Consider the following 26,022-nt stretch of genomic DNA (forward strand, 5'->3'; position numbering starts at 1 on the left):
TGTCAGTATATTTTACGACTACTTCTCCAATAGCGCCAACTTCGTTCCAAGGCGCTCAGATGATGTGGGTGACTGCATCTATCCGTCCCTGCATAAAGCCCGTCCGGACGATTCGATTGACCCGGTGTACCATAGTCAGTTCCCAACAGAGTGGTTCCAGACCAACATTCATGCCACAAAAAAACAAAAATCTGTGGTCAGATGTTGATCTGGCTTCCAGGCTAATCTTTGTGGCTTGTCACACTACAACAAGGCTCTTTTCATTTCAACAGTGTGAAAGACTTCACCATTGATCACTGGCAAAATGTTTGGAACAGGATGGCTTTGACAACTGATTATTGGCAGATGCCTTACAGGTGAATATCACAAAAGAGACAGGTGTGGTATGTGTGTTAACGTTTCACTGGAATTAAAGGACCAGTGTGATGGATTAGAGGGACGCGATATCAGAAAAAGAATGTGGTATTCATAACCATGTTTTCAACAGTAATCACTTACAGGTTTAATTAAGTTATCTTAGAAAGAGAGGTTCATATCTGTACTGTGGGGCCGTCCTATTGTTCCTCAATGTTTCTACAGTAACCCAGAATGGACAACTCCAGCTCAAGAGAGAGGCGGGAAAGAGGGATAATTTATTGGTTGTAATCTACTATCTCACCACTAGATGTCTCTAAATCCTACACACTGGTCCTTTAACTGGAAATTAATAGTTATCAGGACAGCAGGTCCCTTCTGGTAAAACCAGCTCTGTGGGCAAGTTCATGCATGGTCAGTATGGTTTTCTTCATGCACCCTCTATAACTGCATGTGTTACTGCATGGGGATTGCACTGTAAACAAAAGCAGCATATACATTTGCAAGACAAAATTTCTTCTTTTTCTTTTCTAAGTACATGTACATAATGTTTACTTAAACGTTATTCTTGTACTGTGCCACATAATGTAATCCACATCTGATATGATGAACAGCATCATGACGCAGATATTAAGTATAATATCCATCACAGAAATAATCAGTAAGGGAATACTTGAATACTAATCAGCACAGTTCAAAACAATCTGGGCAGTGCAAATGAACATTAATCTTACGAGCATCTTGCATTATGTGTGTACCATTGTCTTTAATTTATTAATCCACGAGAAGCTGACCTAAAACAAAGCAGATGCCATGGTAACGTAGAGCCCGCCCGGCGCTGCTATCGGCTTGTCAAATGGCGTTAATGTTTCCCGTTAACGTTGTTTGGAGGAGAGCAGGTGGAGTGTTTTGTGACATTCTATGAATGTACTGGAGATGAGAAGATATTTGTCATTTACATTTTCAGTTATTCTTGACAATAAATACCAAATTAACTGCTGTGAAGTGTCTCATTTAGTAAATATCACCTTTTCTCGCAATGATTATAGCGCATGGTCTGATATGTTCTCAGTTTTTTTGCTTAAAGTCATGTATAAATACACTAAATGAACACAAATACACTAAAGCATCTGTTTTACAATACCACTTAAAGCACTGATATTACCATGTTGTGTGACTTTCATTTGAAACCCTGGTCTTCGTGGTTTTCTAGTTTCTTTTACAAAACATTTGTTAAAGAAAAATGACCGTATAATTTCTACCCCCTGCTGGTTAATGAAGGAAAAGCGATGCAACACTGATTTTACTTCATTTAGAGATTGTTTCAGGTCTGCATAGGGGCTTCTGATAAGACAAAAGCCTACTGCAACATTTAGGACCCAACTGAATTCTATGACCATGACAGCTAATGTTGAATCTCAGCCACTAGAGGGCGGTATTGACTTGTTTCAAACCCCTACGGCCTCACTAGTAGTGGCTGCATCTCTTGCAGGATGCATAATCTTTTACCATTGTGGCACACTGATAGTCCTCTGAAATATTTAGATATTTCATGTCTGTACTTTCTGGGTTTAGTCTCACTCTAAACTAGAGAGAGACTAAATATTTTTTAGGTTTATTCCGTCAGTGGTGGAAACTAATTAAGTACAATTTTAAGATGCTTTTCCTGGCGTTAGATGACCTATTACTTACCAATTACTGCTACCTGTAGTTTCATAAGTAACTATTTTACCTTCTACTTCGTACATTTGTTTCAACAACTTTGACTGTCTTTTACTTTTAACCCTCCTGTTGCCTTCGCGTTTACTGCGCACCTTTTTTCCTCCCGGGTCAATTTGACCCGGGCTGGTTTGACTGCTTATAAAACATGATGTTTTGTTTCACCTTTTTATTGAACTTGTTTCCAACACATTAACATAAAAAAAGCAGAAATTCTGATTTAATTTCACTATGCTTATGATCAGAGGCATATGTGCAGATCCATTATCACAGGCTGGTATATGCCAATGTTCAGGCAGGATATTTTTTTTGAAACCTTTTTGATTTTTTTTATGGCAGCAAATAGTAACGCCGGTTGTCCTTCTGGGTCTGTTTGACCTGGGCTGTTTCAATTGATTGCATAATGTGTAAATTATCACACCATTCTGTGTTACATATTTTTGGCCTACTTCATGACAAGTCATTACCACACATTTTAAACTTCTTTTAGATCCGTATTTGTGAAAATAAACCTAATTTACAAGATATTATTAGTTATTTGGCATAACTACTGATTAGTATATGTAAAGCATTAGTCAGGATAGCCCAAGGTCAAAATTGACTGATGCACTTGTTTTAAGAGAGTAAAGAAATATAATGGGGGTGGCTGTGTGGAAGGGTGGGTGTGTGTGGGTGGTTGTATATGTGTGTGTTAATTGTGCTGAAAACCACAATAGTGTGACCCATTGCACCACTAAATATGACCGGGTCATAAATTTTGATACAACACACATAATTTAACAAATATAATCATAATTAATTTGAGCTGGAAAGAGCGTAGCAGGGGACCATCCATGTATTTTTCAGGCAATTATATGGAAGAAAACCAAAGTTATGACAGTTTACATTTTGAAATCAGGTCAAATTGACCCGAAGACAACAGGAGGGTTAAGATAGACATTTTACACCATGTCTGATAGCACAAGCCTTTAACACGTTCTTAAAGATTAAGACAATAGTTTCAAACATTTTTGGCTTGTGACATCTTAAAAAGGTTACATTTCACATTTGTGTGGCCCAACAAACCATCTTATTATGTTTATATATAAAATATATATAAAAATCAAAGGTTAGAGGAAAAGTCCCAAAAAGATTTGTATATCACAATTTTGTTTTTCCATTTGTCCTTGCCACAAATCATCACACAACCCTGCAGATTTATATCCATGTATGTTAAACCATATATAAATTATTTTATTAATAATCAAATTAACAAACAATAAATCATATATCATACTTTTACAAAATTTTTACTCCTGATACTTACATATTTTTACTCATGTAAGGTTTTTCTTCTATAAATTGCTTTGTAAGTAAAGCTTCTGAATAATTCTTTCCCCTCTGATTTGGGGTACATGTTTTAACCGGGAGCAAGTAAAGCTTTTATTTGTACCCAGTTGTCTGACGGAGAGGTCTAACACAGGACACTTCTTACGTGAAGGATTGGACTGAAATGAACAATGCCTACCAACTCGGGTACTTTTGTTTACTCGGGAACCTCTATTTTATTGAACGTCCATCTCGTACTTGATTTGACTAGATGAAAGAGAACAATTACTCACAGAACGTTTCAATCTTCATTGTGTGCTTTAACAAGACAAACACAGACGATGTGGAGATGTTGTGAACTACTCATTAGACTATCAAGGCACCGAGTGATAGACAAAAGACGAACATATCTGTGTTTACCGTGGCTGCGAGATAAAGTAAAGCTGATATGCAGCGGCAGCATGTAAAGGTATCAGGATGACAAGCTTATCTAATTAATCAAATCACAGACTCACTTTCCAATAAGCCTCACAGCAAGAAGGTTCCGGGTTCAAATCCAGGCTGACTGGAGCCTTTCTGTGTGGAGTTTGCATGTTCTCCCTGTGTCTGCGTGGGTTCTCTCCGGGTACTCCAGCTTCCTCCCACCATCTAAAGACATGCTCGTTAGGTTAACTGGTGATTCTAAATTGGCCGTAGTTGTGCATGAGAGTGTGAATGGTTGTCTGTCTCTCTGTGTTAGCCCTGTGATAGACTGGAGACCTGTCCAGGGTGCACCCCGCCTCTCGCCCAATGACAGCTGGGATAGACTTCAGCACCCCTCGCGACCTTTCACAAGACAATCGGTTACAGAAGATAAATTAACTATTATGGTAATCGGGGTATGTCTTTGAGCACCATCAGTCACATTCTTGCACTGACAGTACTTAAAAGTCACGTTGAAAAGTACCATTTTCCACACATCCTTTAATTCATCAACTAAAATAAGATAATCCTTTATTCATCCCACAGTGGGGACTGCTGCAATGATCAAGTAACACTTTTTTTTTAAGCAGCACTCTCATGCATTTTAATTGTAATCATTGGGCTTTGGTCATTTAAGAGGAAGTGTATTTATGAATGGTGAAAGGTGAAAGGCGAAATCCATGACCCATGACTTTGTCCACCGCAGAGGCTCCACAAAGTGATCAAAGTGCAGGATCCCTATCAGGGCAGATGCTCGCTGCCTTCAGGAATGGAAACTCTGCTTTCTATTTCAAGGACACGTTTATCCGCAAGTCTCCCTTATCTACCAAACCTGCACATAATGCATACACTAAACCTGAAGAGCAAGCACTCCACGTAAACTTTTTCTTTTCATTTTTTTTTTTTTTTTTTTTTTTTTTTTAAACCTCCCACTTAAATGATGCTGCACCTAAAAAAGTATTGGCCATAACACACAACTTTAGCAACTGCTGTCTTTAATAAAACTTTTCGAGACATCAAAGTCACAAAACAACTTCTGACCTCTAAACAGGGATGAGAAAGTGACAACCAGCCACAACTTCCTCACTGCAAGGGTGTAAAACTAAAGTTGGTACAATTAGTGTTAGGCCAACCAGTTTAATGCCATAAAGCAATATTGACATTAATCATGTTCACCCAAGCAGATAAGAGGAGTTACTAAGGGATTGTTATCATCATACCACTGAACCAACACTACAGCTCCCTGCAGGATTATTCAACTTCACCTATTAGTCTGCGTTCAGTGACAAAAAGAAAACTACATTTGCGTCCTTCTCATGTAATTACATGTGGCACTGGAAGAAAAAGCAAAATGCGGTGGCGGCCGATGAGATGTGAAGCCAAAGATGCAGCTTTTTGTAATAGTGATAATTTAAAAAAAAAAAAAAAAACGACACCAGATATGAGAGAGCTCCAAGAAAAAGGAGAAAAGAACACCAAAAGGGACAGTAGGTCATCAGAAGATCACTCAAAATACATCGTCTTTCTTGGAAATCTCCAGGACGATTGTGGCTCCACACAGGCAGATAAGATAATGCGTCCCTCCTCCTTCCTCCCCCGCTAATAAGAGGAGATGTTTAAAGGGAGTGGTTTACAGTGTTGTTACACAGAGGTAGCCTACTTTCTCCGGAGCCTCCACGGGTCATTTAGCAAACATGGACTTCTGTAAAAACGCAACGGAGAGACCGGAGCCCGTCAAGGCAGAAGTTAAAGGTATTTTTCTGTTTCTTTTTTTTTACACACAATTCGCGGACTTCACCTGCAACGCTGATTGTTTTGTGGTATGTTTTCTAAAAAGGGAGAATTCCCGACTGGTTGCAAGGGACACTGCTGCGCAATGGCCCCGGTATCTTCTCTGTGGGGGACACCAGCTACGAGCACTGGTTTGACGGGATGGCCATCATGAACAGCTTCGCCTTCAAAGACGGTTGGTATTGCAGTTGTTACCTGCGCTTTACATTGTGACTACAGTGTTATAGAAACGTTTTTTTTTTATTATTATTTATTTATTTTTTAAATCTTCCAGGTGAAATGATCCACAGGAGCAGATTCCTCAGAGGTGACACATATACAGCAAACACGACTGCAAACAGAATAGTTGTGTCTGAAATGGGGACAATGGCGTATCCAGACCCAAGCAAGAACTTCATCTTTAAGTAAGAATACACTTTCATTAAAGTAGTGTTGTTTTTATCGCTTTATTTAAACTTGGGAAAAAAAAAAAATCAACGACTTTCATTGCAAGACACTTAACCTTTTCTTTAAGGGTGTATATGAGGATAATCGTCTTTTTGTTGATTTGTCTGTGAAGGTTCTCAGTCATCCAGGTCATGGTATATCCAAAAAAGCTTCAGAAACTACTTGTAGAGTTTTTTGAAAAGACGTTTCACCACTCATCCGAGTAGCTTCTTCAGTTCTAGGGGACTGGTAGGAAGTCTGAGGTTTAAATAGGAACTCCTCCTGAAACTTGCTTGTTATGTTAACAACCAGAAACAGATGCAGCTTTTTTTCCATTAACGATTGGGTACTTACCTGTTGTTGAGGGGGGACTGTTTTTGCCCCCATCCTCTTCCCTATGAATGGTGCTCTAACGACTCTTGTCCGTCAGAGGCTCCACTGTCAATGTGTACACAAAAATAGTCCCCCCTCAACAACAGGTAAGTACCCAGTCGTTAATGGAAATTAGCTGCACCGGTTTCAGACTTCCCACCAGTCCCCTAGAACTGACGAAGCTACTCGGATGAGTGGTGAAACGTCTTCTCAGAAAACTCTACAAGTCTAGTTGTCTTTTGTGGCGTATTTTGATGCCACTGTGAGTCCTTTCAGCAGAGAGTCACCCGGAGAGCAATGACGTTTAGGTTTCTATATTCACAACACTACACAACATTCCTCGTCGTTTGCAGGCTTGCACTCCTTTCTCCTGCCGACAGCCGTGCGTCTGTGCGTCTGTCTGTGCGTGCGTGCGTGCGTGCGTGCGTGCGTGCGTGCGTGCGTCTCTCTGCATTGTTCCCCCAGGTCCAACACGCTACTGTGTTTTAAAAGGAGAGAGTGATTAGTCCAACAGGATGCAGGTGTGCCAATCACTCTCACCTGGTGCTGCTCTCATGAGCCCTCTCCACACCTCTCTCCTGCAGCTGATGCACCACGCCCCCTCCACATCTTTTTTGAACACTTATTGGATATTTTTGTTGATTTGCAAATGACACACACAACTCACTTCCTCCTGCTTTTCAGGGCCATCAACTTTCTCAACCACACGGTGCCCGACTTCACCGACAACGGCGCCAGCAATTTCATCAAGTATGGAAATGACTATTACGCCACTTCTGAAACCAACTACATCCGCAAGATTGATCCCGTGACCCTGGAAACGCAGGACAAGGTAACAGCGTCTTCTGACCTCGATCCCCTGATCAACCCGCGACCTAAAGCTCACATATTTTTCTAAACCTTCCCCCCGCAGGTGGACTACTTGAAGTACTTGCCTGTAAACTTGGCCTCGTCCCATCCGCACTACGACAAGGAGGGCAACGCGTACAACATCGGAACTTCAATTGCAGAGAAGGGCAAGACTAAATACACTCTGTTCAAAGTCCCAGCTACTGCTCCTGCAGCTTCTTCACAGAAAGGTATATAAACCATATGACCAACTTAACTTTGCCCTGATATCTCAGTTATCTCTCCTATCAGCTTTGTGCATGACCCAGAATTGTAAGGTACAACAAAAGTAAATGCATGAAAAACCAAACAGCCGTGGTGGAATGTGCCTACTTATGTTGGCTGCCCAAAATCACAGAGTCTATAAAGCATGACATCCTTCAACACTAGTCCATAGTTTACCAGAACAGCAAACACAAAATCAAATGATAAAAAAATAATAGAAACACCAGGAAAATGGATTATCTTCAAGGTTGTTTGTTGCTGCATGCAAATCTCAGCTTTCCTCCTACTATAAAATGATTATGAGCACGTGCATGTCCTTATGTGCATGCTTGCACCTGTGTTTATTTATGACACCTGGATATTGCCTTTCAGACAAAGGCAAGCATGTCCCCGCACTGAAGAATGTAGAGGTGATCTGCACAGTTCCCTGCCGCTCCCTCCTCACGCCCAGTTACTACCACAGCTTCGGCATAACGGACAACTACATCATCTTCATTGAGCAGCCTTTCAAGCTGGACATCCTCAGGATGGCCACCGCCTACATGAGGGGAGTCAACTGGGCAAGCTGCTTGAAGTACTGCCCCGAAGAAAATGTAAGGAGTTTGTGCTTGATAGTTGTTTTCTTCATGTTCATGCCAAGCTCAGGGGAAAAAGAAAAAGGTGTGTCAGCCAGTTTATATCTGGATGGTCTGTGACTGAGATTGTTAACTATTTTTCTAAATGTGTATTTCGCTGCCAGACACTGATCCACCTGATAGACCGAAAGACTGGCAAAGAGGTCGAGACAAAGTACTTCACTGGGGCGATGGTCGTCTACCATCACGTGAATGCTTTTGAAGACGACGGGCACGTGGTCTTCGATGTCATCGCCTACAACGATACCAGCCTTTACGATATGTTCTACATGAGCAAGCTCAAGAAAGGAACCGGTTCCCACGACAGTAGCTACTCCAAGCCAAGTTACAGAAGATTCGCGCTTCCCATCCATCCAGACAAGGTGGGATTATTCAGTGGAAATCGTATTAATTTCATGCCGCAATTTAAAGACAAAACTTTAACGACACTTAACGTTTTGGTTGGGTTTTGCAGGGTGTTGCAGTCGGAGAGGACCTGGTGAAGCTCAAGTACACGACGGCCAGTGCTGTGAAGGAGAAAGAAGGCAAATTCATGTGCCAAACAGAGGTGCTCTGTGAAGGTAAAACCACTGTGCCACAACAATAAGTATTTACTGTTCAAGTTGTATTACTTCTGTTGTATGTTTAAGAGGTGCTGCCTTCAAATGAAACTTGTAAGCTTGTGGTTACAAAGTGAAGTGGCTGCAACTTAAGCAGTTACCAGCATCTTGAGATGACTGCTGTTAGGTAGCTATCAGCATCTAGAAGTCACAGAACAAGGCCCAATCAAAGAATGAGACCATTTGGAACATCAACAGTTTACTCAGACAAAAATTATATATGACTTAACTACAACTTGGACGACATTTGGGAATACCACAAGGTGGGGGCGCTCTTTGTACGGACTCCCCTAACAAATACCATAGGCCCCATTTAAAAGCAGGAAAATCGATTTGTACTGGAACTGTGATTCTATGTCCTTCAGGCTTTGAGTTACCCAGAATCAACTATGACTTCAACGGCAAGAAGCACCAGTTTGTCTACGGGAACATCGTGGAGGACTCTGCATTATCAAAACAGGTGACATTCTCTATTGTTTTTAATTTGCCTGTTTTAAAACAGAACCAGTGGGAACATCCGTCTTGCAGATTACTTTGGTAGTAAAACCAGCGGGGTGCAGAAAAACAGGAAGTAGGAAAACATACATACGTAGGTGCCATGTGGCTAAGAAGTTAGCCCAGAAAAGAGCGAGCTTCTTTATGACCGCAGTGGGTCAAGCTGTACATCAAGGCACCAAGAACAATGGATACGAGGCTTTGAAGTGCTTAATTGCGAGGTGCAATCACGGCCCAGAGGCTTGCAAAGAGGAAGATACGAAAGGAAATCTCTTTGTTTGGTTAGATTTTTTTTATTCCCGCAACAACTCCGGCCTTTCCTTGTCATTGTTTTACACACGAACGCAAATGACTAAAAAGTCAGAAATATTGTTCTTCAAGGCTTATAGGTGAAAAGAAAAACACGAAATCCACCGAGAGCATTAGATGCATTAATTTTATCACCGCCAAGTGTAGTTGTATCCGATGAATTATCCCAAGATGGCACATAGTGACCTCACAGAACAAATCTGTAACACAGCATCAAGACAAACTAAAATGAAATGAGATATGGTTTGTACGCGTGTTCCTGTTTTCCGGTCTTTCAACACAGCAACAATAATCTGAGTCAGTAAATCACAAGTCCAGATTACATCACAGCTCGGGCCTCCCTTGAAGGATGATGGGCATGTGTTCGCTTGGTCAAGAAGCCTTGGATCATGTCTTTATATTTGTATTAAGAAATATAAGTCTCAGGAGATCATCCTTGAGCTAACACCTTTACCTTGCAGATGTGCTGTAGAAAGGATATTGGCTTTTATACATGCTGTCATACACAGTAATGTCCCCTCTTTACTTGAGGGAACTCATGCTTCCCCTTTTTTTAGTTGAGGAAACACAAATATGATTTAGATTTGCAGTCATATGCACATTGCTGTCACACGGATGCTCTGTCGTGTTTCTGTCAATGTGATGCACATTGAAACACACTGACTGAAATCAGCCAAACACCGGGAAAAGAGCTCAGCCTACTGAGAGCATAAACTCCATTTTACAATTCTGTATAACTCTTTTCAAAGTTTATTATCTGAACAAAGTACTACAAGGGTGCTGATAAGGTATTTAGGCTGTGGTGTGTAAATAGATTTGTGGATCTATTACTGTAAATAATTTCTAAGTGCTTACCATTGCCTAACCCCCTAACCCTTATCAGAGTGAGAAAGAGGACGGGGCTGGTTTATAAGCTGTGTAATTAGCTAAATCCTGTGTTTTTATCATTTGTCCCGACCTGTTTACGTATTGTAGGTCGGAAAGTTTGACACGGAAACCAAGGAAATGGTTTACTGGGGTGAAGACAACTGCTGGCCATCGGAGCCAGTGTTCGTCCCCAGACCCAACGGAGAGTCAGAGGATGATGGTAAGAATGTGTCCATGCTCAGTGTACCGACATGTACTGTATGTGTGTAGTGTGTGCGGAGCCTAAATGGACCTCTCTGATTATCTCCATCTGTAACCTGCATTGGCGACGCTGTATGTTACCCGTATTATAAAATGAAGTTCAATTTGAAAAATACAAATGCAATAACCTCTTTTTCTCTCCTTTTGTAGGTGTCGTCCTAATATCAGTCATCAACTCCAACCCAGGCCAGTCTGGTTTCATCGCCATTCTTGACGGCAGAACGCTCAAGGAAGTGGCCCGGGCATATGTAAATGCTGAGCTCTACAAGGACATGCATGGGTTTTTTATCCCACAAGGAAATTAATCGATTGTATGAAAAAATAAATAAGTAACAGCTGTGCCTATATGGCACAAGAATGCATCGTAACGTTAAAAAACACAGTACTCAATAGATCATTTTGGACAAAAAAACGTATGATATGTACACTGTCTCAAGCAATACCTCATCTCTGTAAAAAATATGCGTTCTTTCTAGTCATGTTTATTAAGAAAGAAGCATATTTATGTCAGTCAAGTACGGGTGTTTGTTAGTTTATTATCTGTTATTGTACTCATCCTTTTCAATAAAAAATAAAAATGAAAGGTGGAAACTAATGAGATGTGTTCTTACTCTTTAGTTCAACCGAAATGTAAGGAAGAATAAAAAATCCAACCACCTCTCCAAATTTGGGCGGAGTCTCACGGCTACTGTGAGGTGTCGTATACACCGTGGTGCATTTCATTACCCAAGAGCAGCTCCTTATTACCTGGCATCACATGACAATTTATAACAGTAATCTAAGCATAACTCAAAGGCAAAGTCCATTCGTTTGGCTGCACGGTTCTATTTAGGTACAACAAAACAACCTCTTTATGTAAACGCTGCACCTTGTTTCAAGTTACACGTTCTAGTTGCCTTGTTGTATTCACAGCGGCCTCTAATAATAATAACACAGTTTTACCTCATGATTGTAATGGAGACCAGGGCTCCTATTACCTTATGTGGTCCAGTATTTGTTCATAGATGACTGATGTAGAGTATGAAACATGGATATTTACACACATGCATTGATTTATATTTATTGTTCACATTTTGAAGCATTCTGTTAAGGTGACTCTGGAAGATGGTGATTGAGGAAGAACAGTTGACTTGGCCGTCCTGCCTGTGTGAAAAGAAAGTCTTAAACAGTTCCACTGACAGTTTCTCACCAGTATTTTGTTAGTGTAAATATATGTTCTTTTGAGAGTTTGACAGTACTCAGTACTCACCTCATCCTGGTTATCCTTCCAAGCATAATGCAAATGTATGAGGCAGATCCCATCACCTTGAGTAAGTCATTGCAATATGAAGGGGGCAGTAAAAAGCTAATGTACTGATAATAATCTGTTATTATTATTATTATTATTATAACCTTTATTTAACCAGATAAAAAAACCCATTGAGATCAAGACCTCTTTCACAAGGGTGACACGTCATGGTGATCAAGACAGACAAACAACAATAACAAACAACCAGTAAAAATCAAACATAAAAATATAAAATATTACGATGCAAGAAATAAAGTGCAGAAGTTGTAGGTACAGTAAAAATTTAAGAACATAGGCACTGTTCAAACGATTTCCATATCTGTATCTATGTAAAATGTGTTTCATGTGGTAGCAGGGAGGTTAAACAAGGTAGCTTGTTGCTTCTATCAGTTGCTGGTGTCTGGAGTGCTTTTAATAAATGCCACAATAGTACAGTAAACCAGTTCCAAACAATAAAATTCTCCAGTTGGAAAGTCTTTATTTTTTGTACTTTCTACATACAGACCTTCCCCAGAGAGCAAGCCGAAAAAAACTGGTGCAATGAACGACCATCTAACCCTTAAAGATATAAAAATACATTTAAATAAATAAATATATAAATATATATTTACAATTAAATACTGTTTATTTTAACAACTGTATTCAATGGGTTAGTTGTTCATTGTCCAGCTTTTATGTGGCGACAGTGGCAAGGAAAAACTCCCTCTAAGAGGAAGAAACCTTGGGAGGAACCAGGCTCTCTGCGGCCCTTCCTCCTGAGGGCAGGGCGGGACCTCCAGCTGCTTCTGGCCATCGGTGTGTCCTTCTCTAGGGGAGTACAATGGCGGTGGAGGTGGGTTTGTGGTGTCCTCCAGATGGTTCTCCTCTCCAGCTACCTAACACTGACCTTCTTGGTCAGTGTTAGGTAGCTGGAGTTCGGTCAGAGTCTAGTCCCGTGTCCTCACCCTCCACATTCACCAACTGTACAGTGATGACACAGGGGATTAACAACTGGCTTGTACTGTCTCTCACAATGGACTCTGGGCTCAACGTTATGAGGGATCCTGGCACTCTTGTTGTGGTTCGTGGTGCATTCAGGTCCTGGAGTCTACAGAGATGATGGAGAGAATTAACAACTTACCTCTGTGTCCCTGTGGCTGCTCCTCTGGACACAATGATGCCAGGAATAAAGGCACTCTGTTTTGGGGATCCTGGTGCCTTCAGGTCGCTGCCCCTACAATCTGAACTGATGACAAGAGTAGGTTAGTACATACTTAACCTTGTCCCTGTGGTTGCTCCTTCGTCATCAGACAGATCCTGACGCTCTTCCAGTCCCCAGTATTCATCCAGTTCTAGACCTGAGAACGAACAAAGCACTTAAAGTAAACACTGTGTCTGTCTTTACATCTCACTCTCTCGCTCTCTCTTTCTCTCAGTTCAGGGTGTGATGGTGTCGCATACTCACGTGTCTCTTATAAAAAAGGACGTATGCCGACATCTTCCTCTGTTTGCATACAGATGAGCCGACTGTCTCCTCGACCTCTGAGTCGTCGAGTGTCAGCCAGCGGTCAGTCGGCTCGTACGGACAGTCGTCTGGATGTAGAGCGTCAGCGATGTAGTGTCCTACAAGAAGAGAGATCCCTGTTAGTATCGTAAGCATCTTAACCCTAACCCTTTTGTAAAATGCCACTGTGTGATCTTCTTACCTCCATCTGTGGTGCCAAAGTGGCTGATGGCGCTGACCAGACTGTAGCAGCCGCCACCCTAAGAAGAAGCAGATGACAGTTAGATTGAAGAACACACATTAAAGCAGGAGCTTACTTTCACATCATCCTGACATTTCTGGTGGTTGTCTGGTAAGTTGTGCGTTTCCTTACTTGGTTAGAGGACACCACCACGTCCCTCTGAATCTGGACGGAGTCACGCACCTTCTCCAGGGTGTACTTTGGAGTGAAGCGAAAACGCTTCAGGTGCGCGATGAGGACTCTGTAGCAAACGATATGAACAAGAAAAAATCAAGACGATTGCTAGGACATTATGAACTTACTTAGGGTGAGAGGACCACTGTGTGGGAAGTTTATCTTAAAATGAATAGTGTGAATAGTTACCCTGGCAGGGTGTCCAGTGTGGATTTCCGGCTGGAAATCCTCCCTCCGCATTGGCAGCTGCACTCTAAGTCTTCCTCCTACAGGACATCAAAGAAGAACAGGATGTGTGTTAGAAAGTGCTGGACTCAATAGCACCACATGCTAACACGCAAACAAAAGAGGTGTGAGGGTCACGAAGTCTAAGGTCAGAGATGATGTGACTGAATGAGGACTGGTGGATCTTACCTTCTGGTAGGCCTGCAGCATTTCCTCAACGGTCCCTCCAGGAATCAGGTCCAGAGAAATGTTGGTGAACTTCTCCCGTGTTGTCGTATGGGCACCACATCTGCACATTAAATGAACAATACTTTTTAAATACAAACATGAATTCATCTTTGTACCTCACTTGTCTGACTCTCTGACAGAGTGAACATGTGCATGGTGTTGAACTGTGTGGTCTTACTCTTTGCATGTCCTGGTGTTCTCCATCCAGAACACCATGTTCTCTTCCACAGGGCAGGTGTATGTTGTCCCTGAGCCTGCTGCCGCATCCTTTAAGAGAGGACACAGGCCCTGAATCTGGTCCAGGACGGATGTCAGGAACTCATGAGTGTCCTGAATTAAAAGAAACACAAAGAGGAGTTTATAAACTGAGCACACAATCATGAGAAGGAGAAATCATAGGTCAGGTGACTCACCTTCTGTTCATCGTCGTCGAACTCTGGAGCCTGGACCGACACTGTATCCTTAAACAAGCTCAGGAGGCGGCATTTATCTTTGTCGGATGTGGATGCGTGCTTCTCCTGGATCTGGCACAGCTGTCTATAGAAAGCAAACAGAATACAGATTTGATCTTAGATACGTTTGTTCATTTTGTTTTTCCGGTTTTGAGTTAAATGTGAGTGTTGTTGTACCTCAGCAGCTGAGTTCCAGGGACTGAGCTCCAGACTGGCTCTGCAGATCTGATGCTGGCGAAGAGGTCTTTCAGGGGCAGGAGGCTCTGCAGGCTGGAGTTGAGGTAGCACGTCTCTCCGGGGTTTGGAAATCTGTCATAAAAAATAAAAGGAGTCAATCACTTCTTCACTGACCAATCAGAATGGAGCTCATATTCTCTGTCAGTGATTTGATAAATTCTCGTTTTGCTACGGTTCTTGTGATGTACTGACCCGAAGTTGACGTTGCTCCTCTTTGCACGTCTCTTGTCATCAGATTCGGTTTTCTTGCTATGGAGCGATAAAAAACAGTCAGTAAACAACAGTCAGTAAACATGGGGCTGAACATGTCAGTAGTCTGCAGGGAAAACTGTACTGACAAAAGATATGACACAAACACACCATATAATGTTGTTTGGAGGAGACAACTCATTACACGTAAAAGGTATTCAGTGTGCAGTTTCTTACCTTTCTGATGAGGTCAGTGGTTTCTCCTCAGATTTCTTCTTTTTCTAGTAAAAACAAAATGAATATGATAAGAAAACAATATCAACTATAAAAAATAATAAATCTAAATGAACGAATGTGAAGCTCTGACTCATTCAGCCTACCACACCTTAAAGATACTGAAGAGACCCTTCCTCTGTTTCCTCTCTGGTGTTTGACCTTCTCCAGTCTCAGCTGGCTGTGCTGGGACTGGAGTTGTGGTGGCAGCAAGGACAGTTAATGGAAAACTGGTGATGAAAAAGAACAAAATATATGTATTATTATATATTATCTGATCCTTAATTATTTTTAATCTGGAATAAATAATAAATGAATGAAGAACTTGGAGAGTGTCAGAATTTGCATCACTAAAGCCTCTTTGCACAACTCTTGCCATCAAGTTTAGTTTTTTTGCTGCAGAGCGATAAAAAAACTGTCAGTAAAACACATCAAGGGGCTGAACATTGTTTAGATCAGTAGCCTGCAGAGAAAACTGTATTAAGAAAAGTGTTGTGAGACAACAAATCTAGATTTTCAATTATAATCAGGCGAGAAACACATTAAATCTCATCAGTTCAGAAGTCAACTGTAATAACTGAACTGGCAGGACATTTACAAGACCAGTATGGAGGTAGCTGTTTCATTACGTGTTAAAGAAGTCCTTGACGATTTCCTCTATGGTGGCGTGAGCGGTGATGTCGGACGGCACCGGGTCGTCCAAAGTCTTGTTGCACTCCTCCACATCTGGGTCGACCTCTGGACTAAGTGGGACCACCTCTTCCTGAAGGGATACGGAGCTGGATCCCTGCTTGAGGTCTATTTCTTGTGTCTCTTCTTTGACAGCGCTGCTACTGGAAGAAGAAACAGGCCGTTAGAGAGATGATGATGATGAGACGAGAATTTCAGATAAACAAGCAACAGTCAGTGACTTTCACAGGATCAGGAAACAGTGCTGACTGAGTTTCATTACCTTTCCTCAAGAGTCTTCTGTCCGTCAGGGTCGGACACTGGAGGGACCCGTTTTTTTCTCTGTTGGAGGAAAGACAAATGTTCATGGGTCAATAAAGCAAAGACATGATTTGTATTCTCATTTAGTCGTGACTGTTAAATATCTGGTTACTCTGGCTCCTTCTGTGACACATACCTTGCAGCATTTGAAAGGCCGTCGCCACCAAGGTGTTTTCTCGGCCGGTCTGGTTGACGTTTGGCCGTCTGAAGAGAGGTCGCTAGGGATGAGGAGAAACATGGTTAGGTCTTGTGCTTCACTGTTATGTGAACATGAATGACGCTAAAAAGACAACAAAAACTAGCTAAAGCTATTCAGTGTGCAGTTTCTTACCTGTCTAATGGGGCTGGTGGTTTCTCCTCAGGTTTCTTCTTTTTCTGCAGAGTAAGAACACAATTTTTACCATGAGGAAACAATGTCAACAAAAAAAAATTAAAAAACTAAATGATTGTGAAGCTCTGACTCATTCAGCCTAGCATACCTTAAAGATACTGAAGAGACCCTTCCTCTGTTTCCTCTCTGGTTTTTGACTTTCTCCAGTTTCAGCTGGCTGTGCTGGGACTGGAGCGAGGGTCACTGGGACACTGGTGAGGAAAAAAGAACAAAAAAATATATTTTATTTTCCGATACTTAATAATTGTTAATCTGGAATAAATATTAAATATGAGGGTTTTTTTTGTCAGTGTAAATAAATCAAGTAAATAAGTGAATCAATAGACATCTTCTACAAAGATGGACTCCAGTTATGTTGTACTTTAATGTGGAAATGTATTTCCTCACCTCTGAGAGCTGGAGGGCATCTCATCTGCCACCACCTTGTGCTCAGGGGTTTTCTGTCCAGAACAAAGATTAATCACATGAATATTGACATAAAAGTAAAATGTCTTTACAGCTGATGAAGCCACACACACATACACACACACAGCCGGTTCACAAAATTCACACAAAGCATGTACAAAACATTTAAGGTCATGCTGAAAACACAAAACCTTTGGAAGAGCGTGCGGCAAGTCCGTGAAACAAACCTTTGTCGTTCGCAGGCGAAACATTTTTAGTTCTCTCGGTCTGTGCTGATGTCTCGAAATGTTGAAATCTCTTGAAATCTAGAAGAATCTGGAAATCGTAAAATTTCTCCAAGTCTTGAAATCCGTTTGGTCCGGTAGCTGAACTAAAACTGACTGAAAATCTTCCTTTGAGGGAGAATGTCTATTCTTTTAGAATGTTGACCACTGTTATGTCACTGTGAAGATTCTGACCATTCTACATGAATTAGAATGTACAATGTGACAAATACAGTATGTATTTCTGTTCAATATAACCAATGAATAAATAAAAATAAGAATGTGGCACTTTAGGAAATGTGCTGCAAACATCTGATATTTATAGTTAGTTTTAAAACAAAACTTAAGATAAGATTTGATAATCCTTTAATATATCCCACTGTTTGACACGTCTTTATTTGCTGTATTTTATTGCCAGGAAGCTACTAATGTCTGTAAAGCCTCTCGGTTATCCAGGTCATGCTATATCTAAGCAAACCAATTGTACTTGTTCGAGTTTCTTGAAGAAAAGGTTTCATCTCTCATCCAAAACGCTTCTTCATTATTAAACAGACTGGTGGAAGTCCTGGGCTTGATAACATTTTGAGGGGTTGTTGAGGGCCCTGTTGCTGTTGTCATCAAAAGTGTAACCAACCTCAATGACCCTCAAACAGCTCTCAAGATGTTATAAGGCTTGGGATTGCTGCCAATATCAGTCCTTATCTTATATCATACAGGGAAAAAAACAGTCATATACAATTTGTTTGAATGCTTAGTTGCCACATGACCACCAGAGGGAGACAGCGACCTTACTTACTCAAACCTCTCATCTGTCAACATACTGATAATTATTCACGAAGTCATCTTTCACCACTGCAATTTAACTTCAAAGAGAGCACTGACACATTTACAACGTGAAATATATGAACATAGTGTCTCATGAGTGAACCGCTTATTAGTCAAAGCAGTGTGCTCAATACAACATAGTGTGCTCAGTGTCACCTTCATTGCCACTGGGCATTGAAACATATTGCACATGACTCAATGTACAAGTTATTCTTAACCTATAAAAAAATGAACCTTGCCAAACAAGTTCACCCTGTGCTGATCAGTCTAATCAAGAGCAGGTAAATCTCACTCTCTCTCTCCCGCTATTTTCAGGGATTAAGTCATTCTTAACCTGTACATACACTGTAAAAATATCCCTTTAACAAGGACTTTAATTTCAGATTTTGCCTTACAACTGTATGTATCCAGTATTTTAGAAACCGTGACCAATGAAACAAACTAAATGATTGGCTAATGTCACTGTATTTAAGAAAATAATTACACAAAACTTGTCAGTGTTTTACGGCATGGATTCTCCAAAGATATTTTTTAGAGTGCAGATCCACGTATTTTATTTAACAAAACAAGGCAATGTACAGTTACAGTATTAAAAGGGAGGATTCTTTCACCAAAAATTGGAAAATTAATAGACATTTTGTACAAACCTTACAATTGTCATTCTAGGAGACACTCTACAATATCTACCCACACACTGCAGGCCTTTAATGAACAGTAACACATTATAAACAACACACTAGTGTAACCGAGTGCTAATAATAGTGCAATATTTCTCCAGAAGCAAACTTTTTTTTTTTTTTTTAATCAATATCCAAGATAACCAATCACACACACACTTTGGAGATGATAAATGGCAGTGTAAAAATCTACTGTGGCTAACCAGGAAACAGCATAATGTGAAATTGTTTTGCACTTGAACTTCCCCATCTTCAGAAGGACGCTTAAATGTGATTAAACCTGGCAACAAAGCAACACTTAGTTAAAATGTATAGGTGAGATATTAACAAGTGTCTGAATACAGTGACTGCAGGAATAGAAATCAGTCTCACAATAAATATTTAAAAGTTGTTTATAAAAGCTTCAAAAATGCTGCACCCACAAACCATAGTTAGTTCAAATAAAGTTGCATTTCGAAAGCTATAGTCTGGGATGTTTATATAGCAATCAGGTCCTTGCCAGACACGCACCGCTGACAGAAATAGAACAGAGGAAATCGACAGCGAAGACAAACACTGAGTCCCACCGATGCAGCTTTTCCTCCACGGAGAATGTTGAAAGATCAGAAGGGACTGTAAACTGCAACGGTGTTTGTGTAATTACTTCTATTATTGATAAAGGTGACAGGGTGGATTTTAATTCCGTGGCTGTCCCAAAAATCTTTAATAGCCACTTTTTTCCTACGCTCCTTTAAACCCAGGACCGCTCACAGTCTAACAAGACTGGTTTGGGTTGCTTACGTCACACTGTGTTCACCATACGTCACATTAAATCTCATATCGGTAACCATGGAGGAGAGGCACCAGGAGTACAAGTTAAGCACTGTAGCTTTCAAATGCATGTATGCATTTCAAATGATAATTAAAACATCATAATAATTCCTCATGTAGATGTACGGGGAACAGCTTTTATAATGTTAAAATGTTGTAAAGTCCAAAAGTGGCAGACTTAAACGCTGGCTGCAGATGAGAGGCCTGGCAACAGATACAGAAAACACAAACACTCAAATGGCATCCTAATCTACATAGATATAGTCTTCAGGAGAAAAGCCAGATACTCGGAGGTCAGCCAGTGAAACAGAGTCAAAAGCAAACATCTTGTGGAATATCTGAATGGCTGGATAAAACCCTATCAGAAGTGACTGAGACATTTAAAAACAGCCACAAAGTGTAGTCCCACACTGCCTCGGGCTAATCAGCCTGAGAAAGAAAGAAAGTGAAAAATTAAAACATTGAGTGAGCTTGGAAACAGTCAACAGTGAGCACTGATAGAGGGAGCACAGACACTGATGAAAGAAGAACAGAGGAAGAGTAGGTGTCCAAACACCGTCCTCGGCTTCCTGGAAGTGTGTCAGCCACAGCAGTGGTGATCGATTCAGGGCGACGGGGAGGAGGGAAGACAAAATTTTATTTCTGTGGCAACACTTGAGCCTGTCCCAGTGTCCTTACATGTCTTCTTTTCCCTTCTCTCCTTTCCACTCAGGACCACTGACAGTCTAACATGGCTGGTTTTGGTTGCTGGTGCCAACCTGAGCTCACCAGTCATCACATCTAGTCTAATATCAGCTGCCTTGAAGGAAAGGCAGCAAGGAGAGGAGGCTACAGGAGGGAGACTGCACCGTGGTTGCCCTAGCGATGACTTCCTGATGGTGGGATGGTGGCAGTAGAGGATTTTGCTGTGTGTTCGTAGTTATTATAGGTGCAACTGGGAAGCCAGAGGCTTAGCATTCGGGGCTCAGATGGACGAAAAAGCAGTGGCTGTTCGAGTCCATGAACGTCTGATGCCTCTTAGCTGCCCGCGGCTTGAGTCTCCTCTTCTTTAGCCGCAGAGTCCTGGCTTTTCTCAGCGTCTTCTCCCTCATCACCTGAACAGTAGGAAAGAAGGTCAGGGAGAGTCAGTCAGTCAGTCAGTTTCATGCATAAGTTATTACTTGTGAAGTGACGCACACAAGGCTTGGTTGAACCAGCAAGTAAGTTGCATGAGCAGAACCAGCGAGAAGCTCATCACGCGTAGAGCAGACCAAAGGGAAGAACTGAAGAGGGCACAGTGATCCTTGCATGGAACATTTGGAAGGTGAAAGACAAAATTAAGCCTTGATGTAGAGTATAGTTTAGATTTAAAACAGATCCCTTGTAGACATACAGTATTTCAAGATATTGCATGCATGTAAGCGCCATGGAAGTAACTCCTTTATTCCCTTAACAGGGCTTCTCCACAAGTTCTGGGGTCATCACCCATGTCCAGTGAAGAAGGTGCAGTCAAAGCAAATTAGAGGTCAACACTGTTCTGTTCTGGCAACATGGAATTAATGCAGGAAAAAAGGAGACAATTGAGAGGGAATATACTTAAGGCAAATTGAATATAGGAAGAAAATAGAGTGCAAATTCTTCAACGGTAACTTAAAACAAGCCTGGGAGGGTCTAAACACCTTAATGGGCAAAACCAGTAAAAGAGGACAACAGTCAAGGTTTTGTTGATGAATTTAATCGGTTCTTCTGTAGATTTGATACTGAGGATGACAAGCCTGAATGTGATAGGATCTGTAAAAACCTTCCCTCAGTCATCACCGTTGATGCTGTCGCAAAAAGTCTCTTAAAGTTGAAACCAAATAAGGCCACAGGCCCAGATGACCTGAAAGCTCGTCTTCTTAAAGACAGTGCTCACCAATTAAAAGGAGTTTTCTCAAGGCTGTTCAGTTCCCTCCTAGTCACAGGGGTACCCAAATCCTGGAAAGTCTCCGTAATAAGGCCTATTCCGAAAAAGCCAGGTGCAAGCAAGCCTGATGATTTTCAACCAATTGCCATCACCTCCATGTTGTGTAAAACTATGGAGAAAGTTCTGGTGGGCCTCCTGACCTCCACGGTGGCTGGAGATTTAGATCCACTCCAGTTTGCTTACAAAAGCAATAGAGGTACGGATGATGCTGTCCTGACTCTGTTAGATTCAGTCTCAAAGCAGCTTACAATCCCTAAAGGATATGCAAGGGTTTTGTTCGTAGATTTTAGTGCAGCTTTTAACTCTATGAAGGTGCATATCCTTCTGAAAAGGCTCGTCGATCTAAATGTCGATAAAGGCCTGATTCTTTGGATCAGAGACTTTCTCTCCTGCCGCCCTCAAAGGGTGTGTGTTAATGATACTCTTTCAGGAGAGGCTGTCATAAGCACAGGCTGCCCACAAGGTAGTGTTCTTTCACCTTTGCTTTTCTCCCTATTTACAAATGAATTTGCACTTAATGATCATAACTACAAACTGATTAAATATGCAGATGACATGGCCTTAGTCGGCTTGTTACTGAGAACGGACACTTCTGGTGAGACGTCCTATTTTGCTCACATTAAGGCTTTTGAAGCATGGTGCATAGATAGCAAGCTGGAAATCAATGTTTCTAAAACAAAGGAGCTGGTTGTCTGCATGAAAAAAGATCTGACAGTCGTGCCAGTTTCACTTGATGGACAACTTGTTGAAACTGTGGAAACTTTTAAATACCTTGGCACAGTTCTGGACTGCCAGATAACCTTCTCAGAAAACACAGACGTTGTTTTTAAGAAATGTTCACAGTGGCTTCACCTTCTTAGAAAACTGAGCTGTCTTGGGGTCAGTCCAGTGATCCTGGAACTTGTATATACTGCACACATAGAGAGTGTCCTAACATTTCATCTCTCTGCTTGGTTGGGACACTTAAACAGTAAGTGCAAGAATAAACTACACAGGATTGTGGCAATGGCAAGCAAAATTGTGGGAAAACGTCTTTGACCCAAATCTATACTGAGAGGACGGGGAGGTTAGCTAAGCGAATCCTGGCAGATAGCTCCCACCCTCTTTTTAATCAGTTCGAACTTTTGAAATCTGGGAGGCGCTATAGAGCCCCTCTGGCCAAGGTTTTTTTTTAAAAAGTCTTTTATCCCTAATGCCATTGGCATTCTTAACACAACCAAGTGACCAATCCACATGTAGTGACTTGAACTGCCATGCACTGTCTTACTGTATTTATTATTATGTCAATGTAATGCTGTTTGTCTGTAACCTCAGTGGACAATAAAGTTCTATTCTATTCTATTCTATTCCATTCTATTCTATTCTATTCTAAAGGCCTTCCAGCACACGACCCACGGTGTTTCTCACCTGACTTGTTGATGTTGAGCTGTGCCACACTTTGTGACAAGTCAGCGGTTCCCTGCTCCCCGGGGGCCGCTGGGATTTCGTGGATGGCATTCCGTCGGCCGGATCGTCGAGAAGCGATGAAGTCCTCATAGGTCGCCTCCACATCCGTCATCGCTGACACTCCTCACCACAGCATGGCCTGGCACACACACACACACACAGGAGTACACGCTTACACACGGACACACATAAACGAGCAGTTGTATTATAAAACAAATCACAGATATTTATGAAATTTCGTGAATTTGCTCAGCTTGCGCTAAGTAGCTTCGCCCAATGGATGCATCAGCACTCAGAAGAAATCGACACAGCAGGCCACCCATGCACTCCCTCAATACATCTCTCCCTCCTCTTATCTTATCAACTAATCCGTGATTAATCTTTTTTTAATCTCTGTCCAGGGTACGTACGTTACCAGCTACGCAGAGGAGGCAAATTTTGGAGACGGAACACAAAGGAGTGGAATGCAACCACAAATGAGGGTGCCTTTTAACCGAGGCAGTGCAGCAGCCCAGAAATGTTCACTCAAAGGGGTAATTATGGCACAAAGGAAGAAAACCACTGTCATCCCATTTGGAGTAACCATGGCACGCTGGAAGCTGTGTTGCCACAGAGATTTAGGTTAAACCCCTCTGTTGACATGCTAACACTCAATCTGCCCGGGTGAAGCCGCCCTTCAGCGCCGAGGAGGTTCAGGCTTTGTTGGCCCATTTCCACTAATTAAAATCTGTCGTTCCGTGTCAATTCTGAATATCTGCATTTATATGCCTCTAAGACTGAGAAAAACACAAAATAAATCAAGCTTTCCCGAGTCACATGACCCTGAGACACTCAAGGTTTTTTAACTAACAGGAAGATTACAAAGATGACCTCAGCTCCAAAATCTGTTTGTGGCCATTTTCAGAGCAGTGCAAGCTGTGACTGACCACGGCTATTTTTGGGCGCCTACTCCGTCACCATCAGAGCACACCCCCACTCAGCTGTCATTCTTGAAATGGTGTCAAGACGGGCAAGACCCAACAGATGTTGTCCAGCAGACCATCGTAAGTCAGAACACGGGGGAGCAAGAGACATGGCACGACTGAGAGAAGTGGTGTGATGACTGGTTTTTAAAACTACTCTGAAGCTCTGGAAAAATAAATTCTTCAGCTGCTTTACAGCTCTTTTTGTAAAATATGTATTAGTGGTTAGAATATAAACAATCTGCAATATTAAAGTCTCCAACCAGAATCTAACTTTTCTTTGCATAACATTCTCAAAATGCATATTACAGTCCAGGCATCCAATAATAAAAAAATAAAAAAATCAGATCTAATCTGTTAAGTTCATTTATTCGTGCAGGTAAATATAGATATTTTAAAACAAAGATGAGTCTTATTTGTGGCTAAACGTGACTGAATATTCTTGGCATGTGGTTTTTGTGCTGATGTTGTATAAAACATTTACTGACAGTTTACATAATTTAGTCACACGGCCGCATCCATGAAGTAGAACATCAGCAGCTCAGCTTAGCTTGATGTTCTTTACCTCCATGTGGGATGTAGAGCTCCAGCACAGAATCTAAATAAAATAATCAGATCGCTGAATAATACAGGCCAGAGCGAGCTGCCTTCTCTGTCACTGACTAAAACATAGAAAAAAATATCAAATAATTGGCAGCTTATTGGCTTTGCAACCACTTGATCTGAAGTGCTGCCAAGCTGAAAATTAGCAGAGAGTGATGGGAGTCCAGGGGTGGACTCCCAGAAACTCCTGCCAGAGTTATTCTAGGTGGCCTGGGCATAACTGGGACTAATGCCCAACACTGTCTCCCATGCACACAAACACACATCCCACTGCCATGTAGACTTTATTCTAACTATAGCTGCACCAGTATATCAATATCCTTTCAAAAGGAGCTTGGTGGCTGTTATTTCTTTAGCCCTGTAATTAAACGAATCAATCTGCCATGATTCTGGATGAGTTATCATTAGCCCACTGAACGCCTTTATTATTATGTCCTAAACAAATGGCAAATTTTACACCTATTACTGGCTAAGTGGAGGCTGTGTCAACGCATCACAGTTGCGCACATTGTGGTTCTATACAATAAAGCACGTGCTTTCCAATAATCTTTAGCCTTTACATATCAAAATGCCATTAATGGTGCAAGAGAATAAACACGCTCGAACTGATTTCAATAACAGATCAACAGCCATATGTCTCTCTCTGATGACAAAGACCCCTTAGAGAGCCAAGTCAGTGCCAGTGAGCGCAGATTGCATGACATTAACGTTACGCATGCATTAACGAGGTACACTGCACCCGTATATGTGCAATTAAGACGACTATGATGATTATGATGACAATTATTATTATGAATAAGGTACCTGTTCGTGCTAAAGGGCTTCCCAGTGTTTACCCTGGTCAGTCACATCAGCTTGAGTCTTCGGTATTCCCCATTGCGCTCTAGAAAGAGGATTTACCAACATCAAGTTAGCGCCAGATTAAAACTACTTCCGGGAACCAATTTCAAAATAAAGCCCTTATTTGTGGGATAATAAAGCACGGTATGTTCCTGTCAGGGCATGAAAGTAACTTAACACTTGTTAATAATAAACATTGCCCATTGCTCACCATACTGCTATCTATCTATCTATCTATCTATCTATCTATCTATCTATCTATCTATCTATCTATCTATCTATCTGATTTCCTGTTGGAGGTTGGGGTTGAGGTCCAAACTAAGCCAATGTTTTGCCTTCTTTTAGAGTCTGAAACACAACTGTG

General features: G+C 41.4%; 3 protein-coding genes across 7 annotated transcripts; 1 reads left to right on the forward strand and 2 right to left on the reverse strand.

Annotated features, from left to right (window-relative positions):
* Window positions 1-4,799: 4,799 nt before the first annotated feature.
* On the forward strand, window positions 4,800-11,340 carry bco1 (beta-carotene oxygenase 1). Its single transcript, XM_084566403.1, has 11 exons — window positions 4,800-5,595; window positions 5,681-5,809; window positions 5,909-6,038; window positions 7,117-7,264; window positions 7,346-7,511; window positions 7,918-8,138; window positions 8,285-8,542; window positions 8,635-8,740; window positions 9,145-9,239; window positions 10,559-10,670; window positions 10,862-11,340. Exons 1-11 carry the CDS (start codon window positions 5,538-5,540, stop codon window positions 11,014-11,016), a joined length of 1,578 nt encoding a protein of 525 aa, XP_084422529.1. The 5' UTR covers window positions 4,800-5,537; the 3' UTR covers window positions 11,017-11,340.
* Window positions 11,341-12,424: 1,084 nt separating this feature from the next.
* On the reverse strand, window positions 12,425-15,377 carry LOC311503310 (ubiquitin carboxyl-terminal hydrolase 2-like). 5 transcript variants are annotated; one of them, XM_084565959.1, is made up of 8 exons: window positions 14,980-15,377; window positions 14,529-14,887; window positions 14,312-14,411; window positions 14,087-14,163; window positions 13,856-13,964; window positions 13,685-13,742; window positions 13,120-13,601; window positions 12,425-12,959 (listed from the first exon to the last, which is right to left on the reverse strand). In XM_084565959.1, the coding sequence occupies exons 2-7, from the start codon at window positions 14,729-14,731 to the stop codon at window positions 13,411-13,413; spliced, it is 738 nt and encodes a 245-aa protein (XP_084422085.1). In that variant the 5' UTR covers window positions 14,732-14,887; window positions 14,980-15,377; the 3' UTR covers window positions 12,425-12,959; window positions 13,120-13,410. The 5 variants fall into 5 exon arrangements, with proteins under 5 accessions (XP_084422085.1, XP_084422088.1, XP_084422087.1 ...); XM_084565962.1 differs by having other exon boundaries at window positions 14,529-14,680; window positions 14,764-15,377; XM_084565961.1 differs by having other exon boundaries at window positions 13,120-13,336; window positions 13,444-13,601; window positions 14,529-15,377.
* A 2,553-nt stretch (window positions 15,378-17,930) lies between these two features.
* pkia (cAMP-dependent protein kinase inhibitor alpha) lies at window positions 17,931-25,866 on the reverse strand. The gene is made up of 3 exons (XM_084565596.1): window positions 25,623-25,866; window positions 23,215-23,392; window positions 17,931-20,956 (listed from the first exon to the last, which is right to left on the reverse strand). Exons 2-3 carry the CDS (start codon window positions 23,363-23,365, stop codon window positions 20,880-20,882), a joined length of 228 nt encoding a protein of 75 aa, XP_084421722.1. The 5' UTR covers window positions 23,366-23,392; window positions 25,623-25,866; the 3' UTR covers window positions 17,931-20,879.
* Window positions 25,867-26,022: the final 156 nt, after the last annotated feature.

This window comes from Chelon labrosus (assembly GCF_963514085.1).
Source record: "Chelon labrosus genome assembly, chromosome: 18".
Taxonomy (NCBI): Eukaryota; Metazoa; Chordata; class Actinopteri; order Mugiliformes; family Mugilidae; genus Chelon; species Chelon labrosus.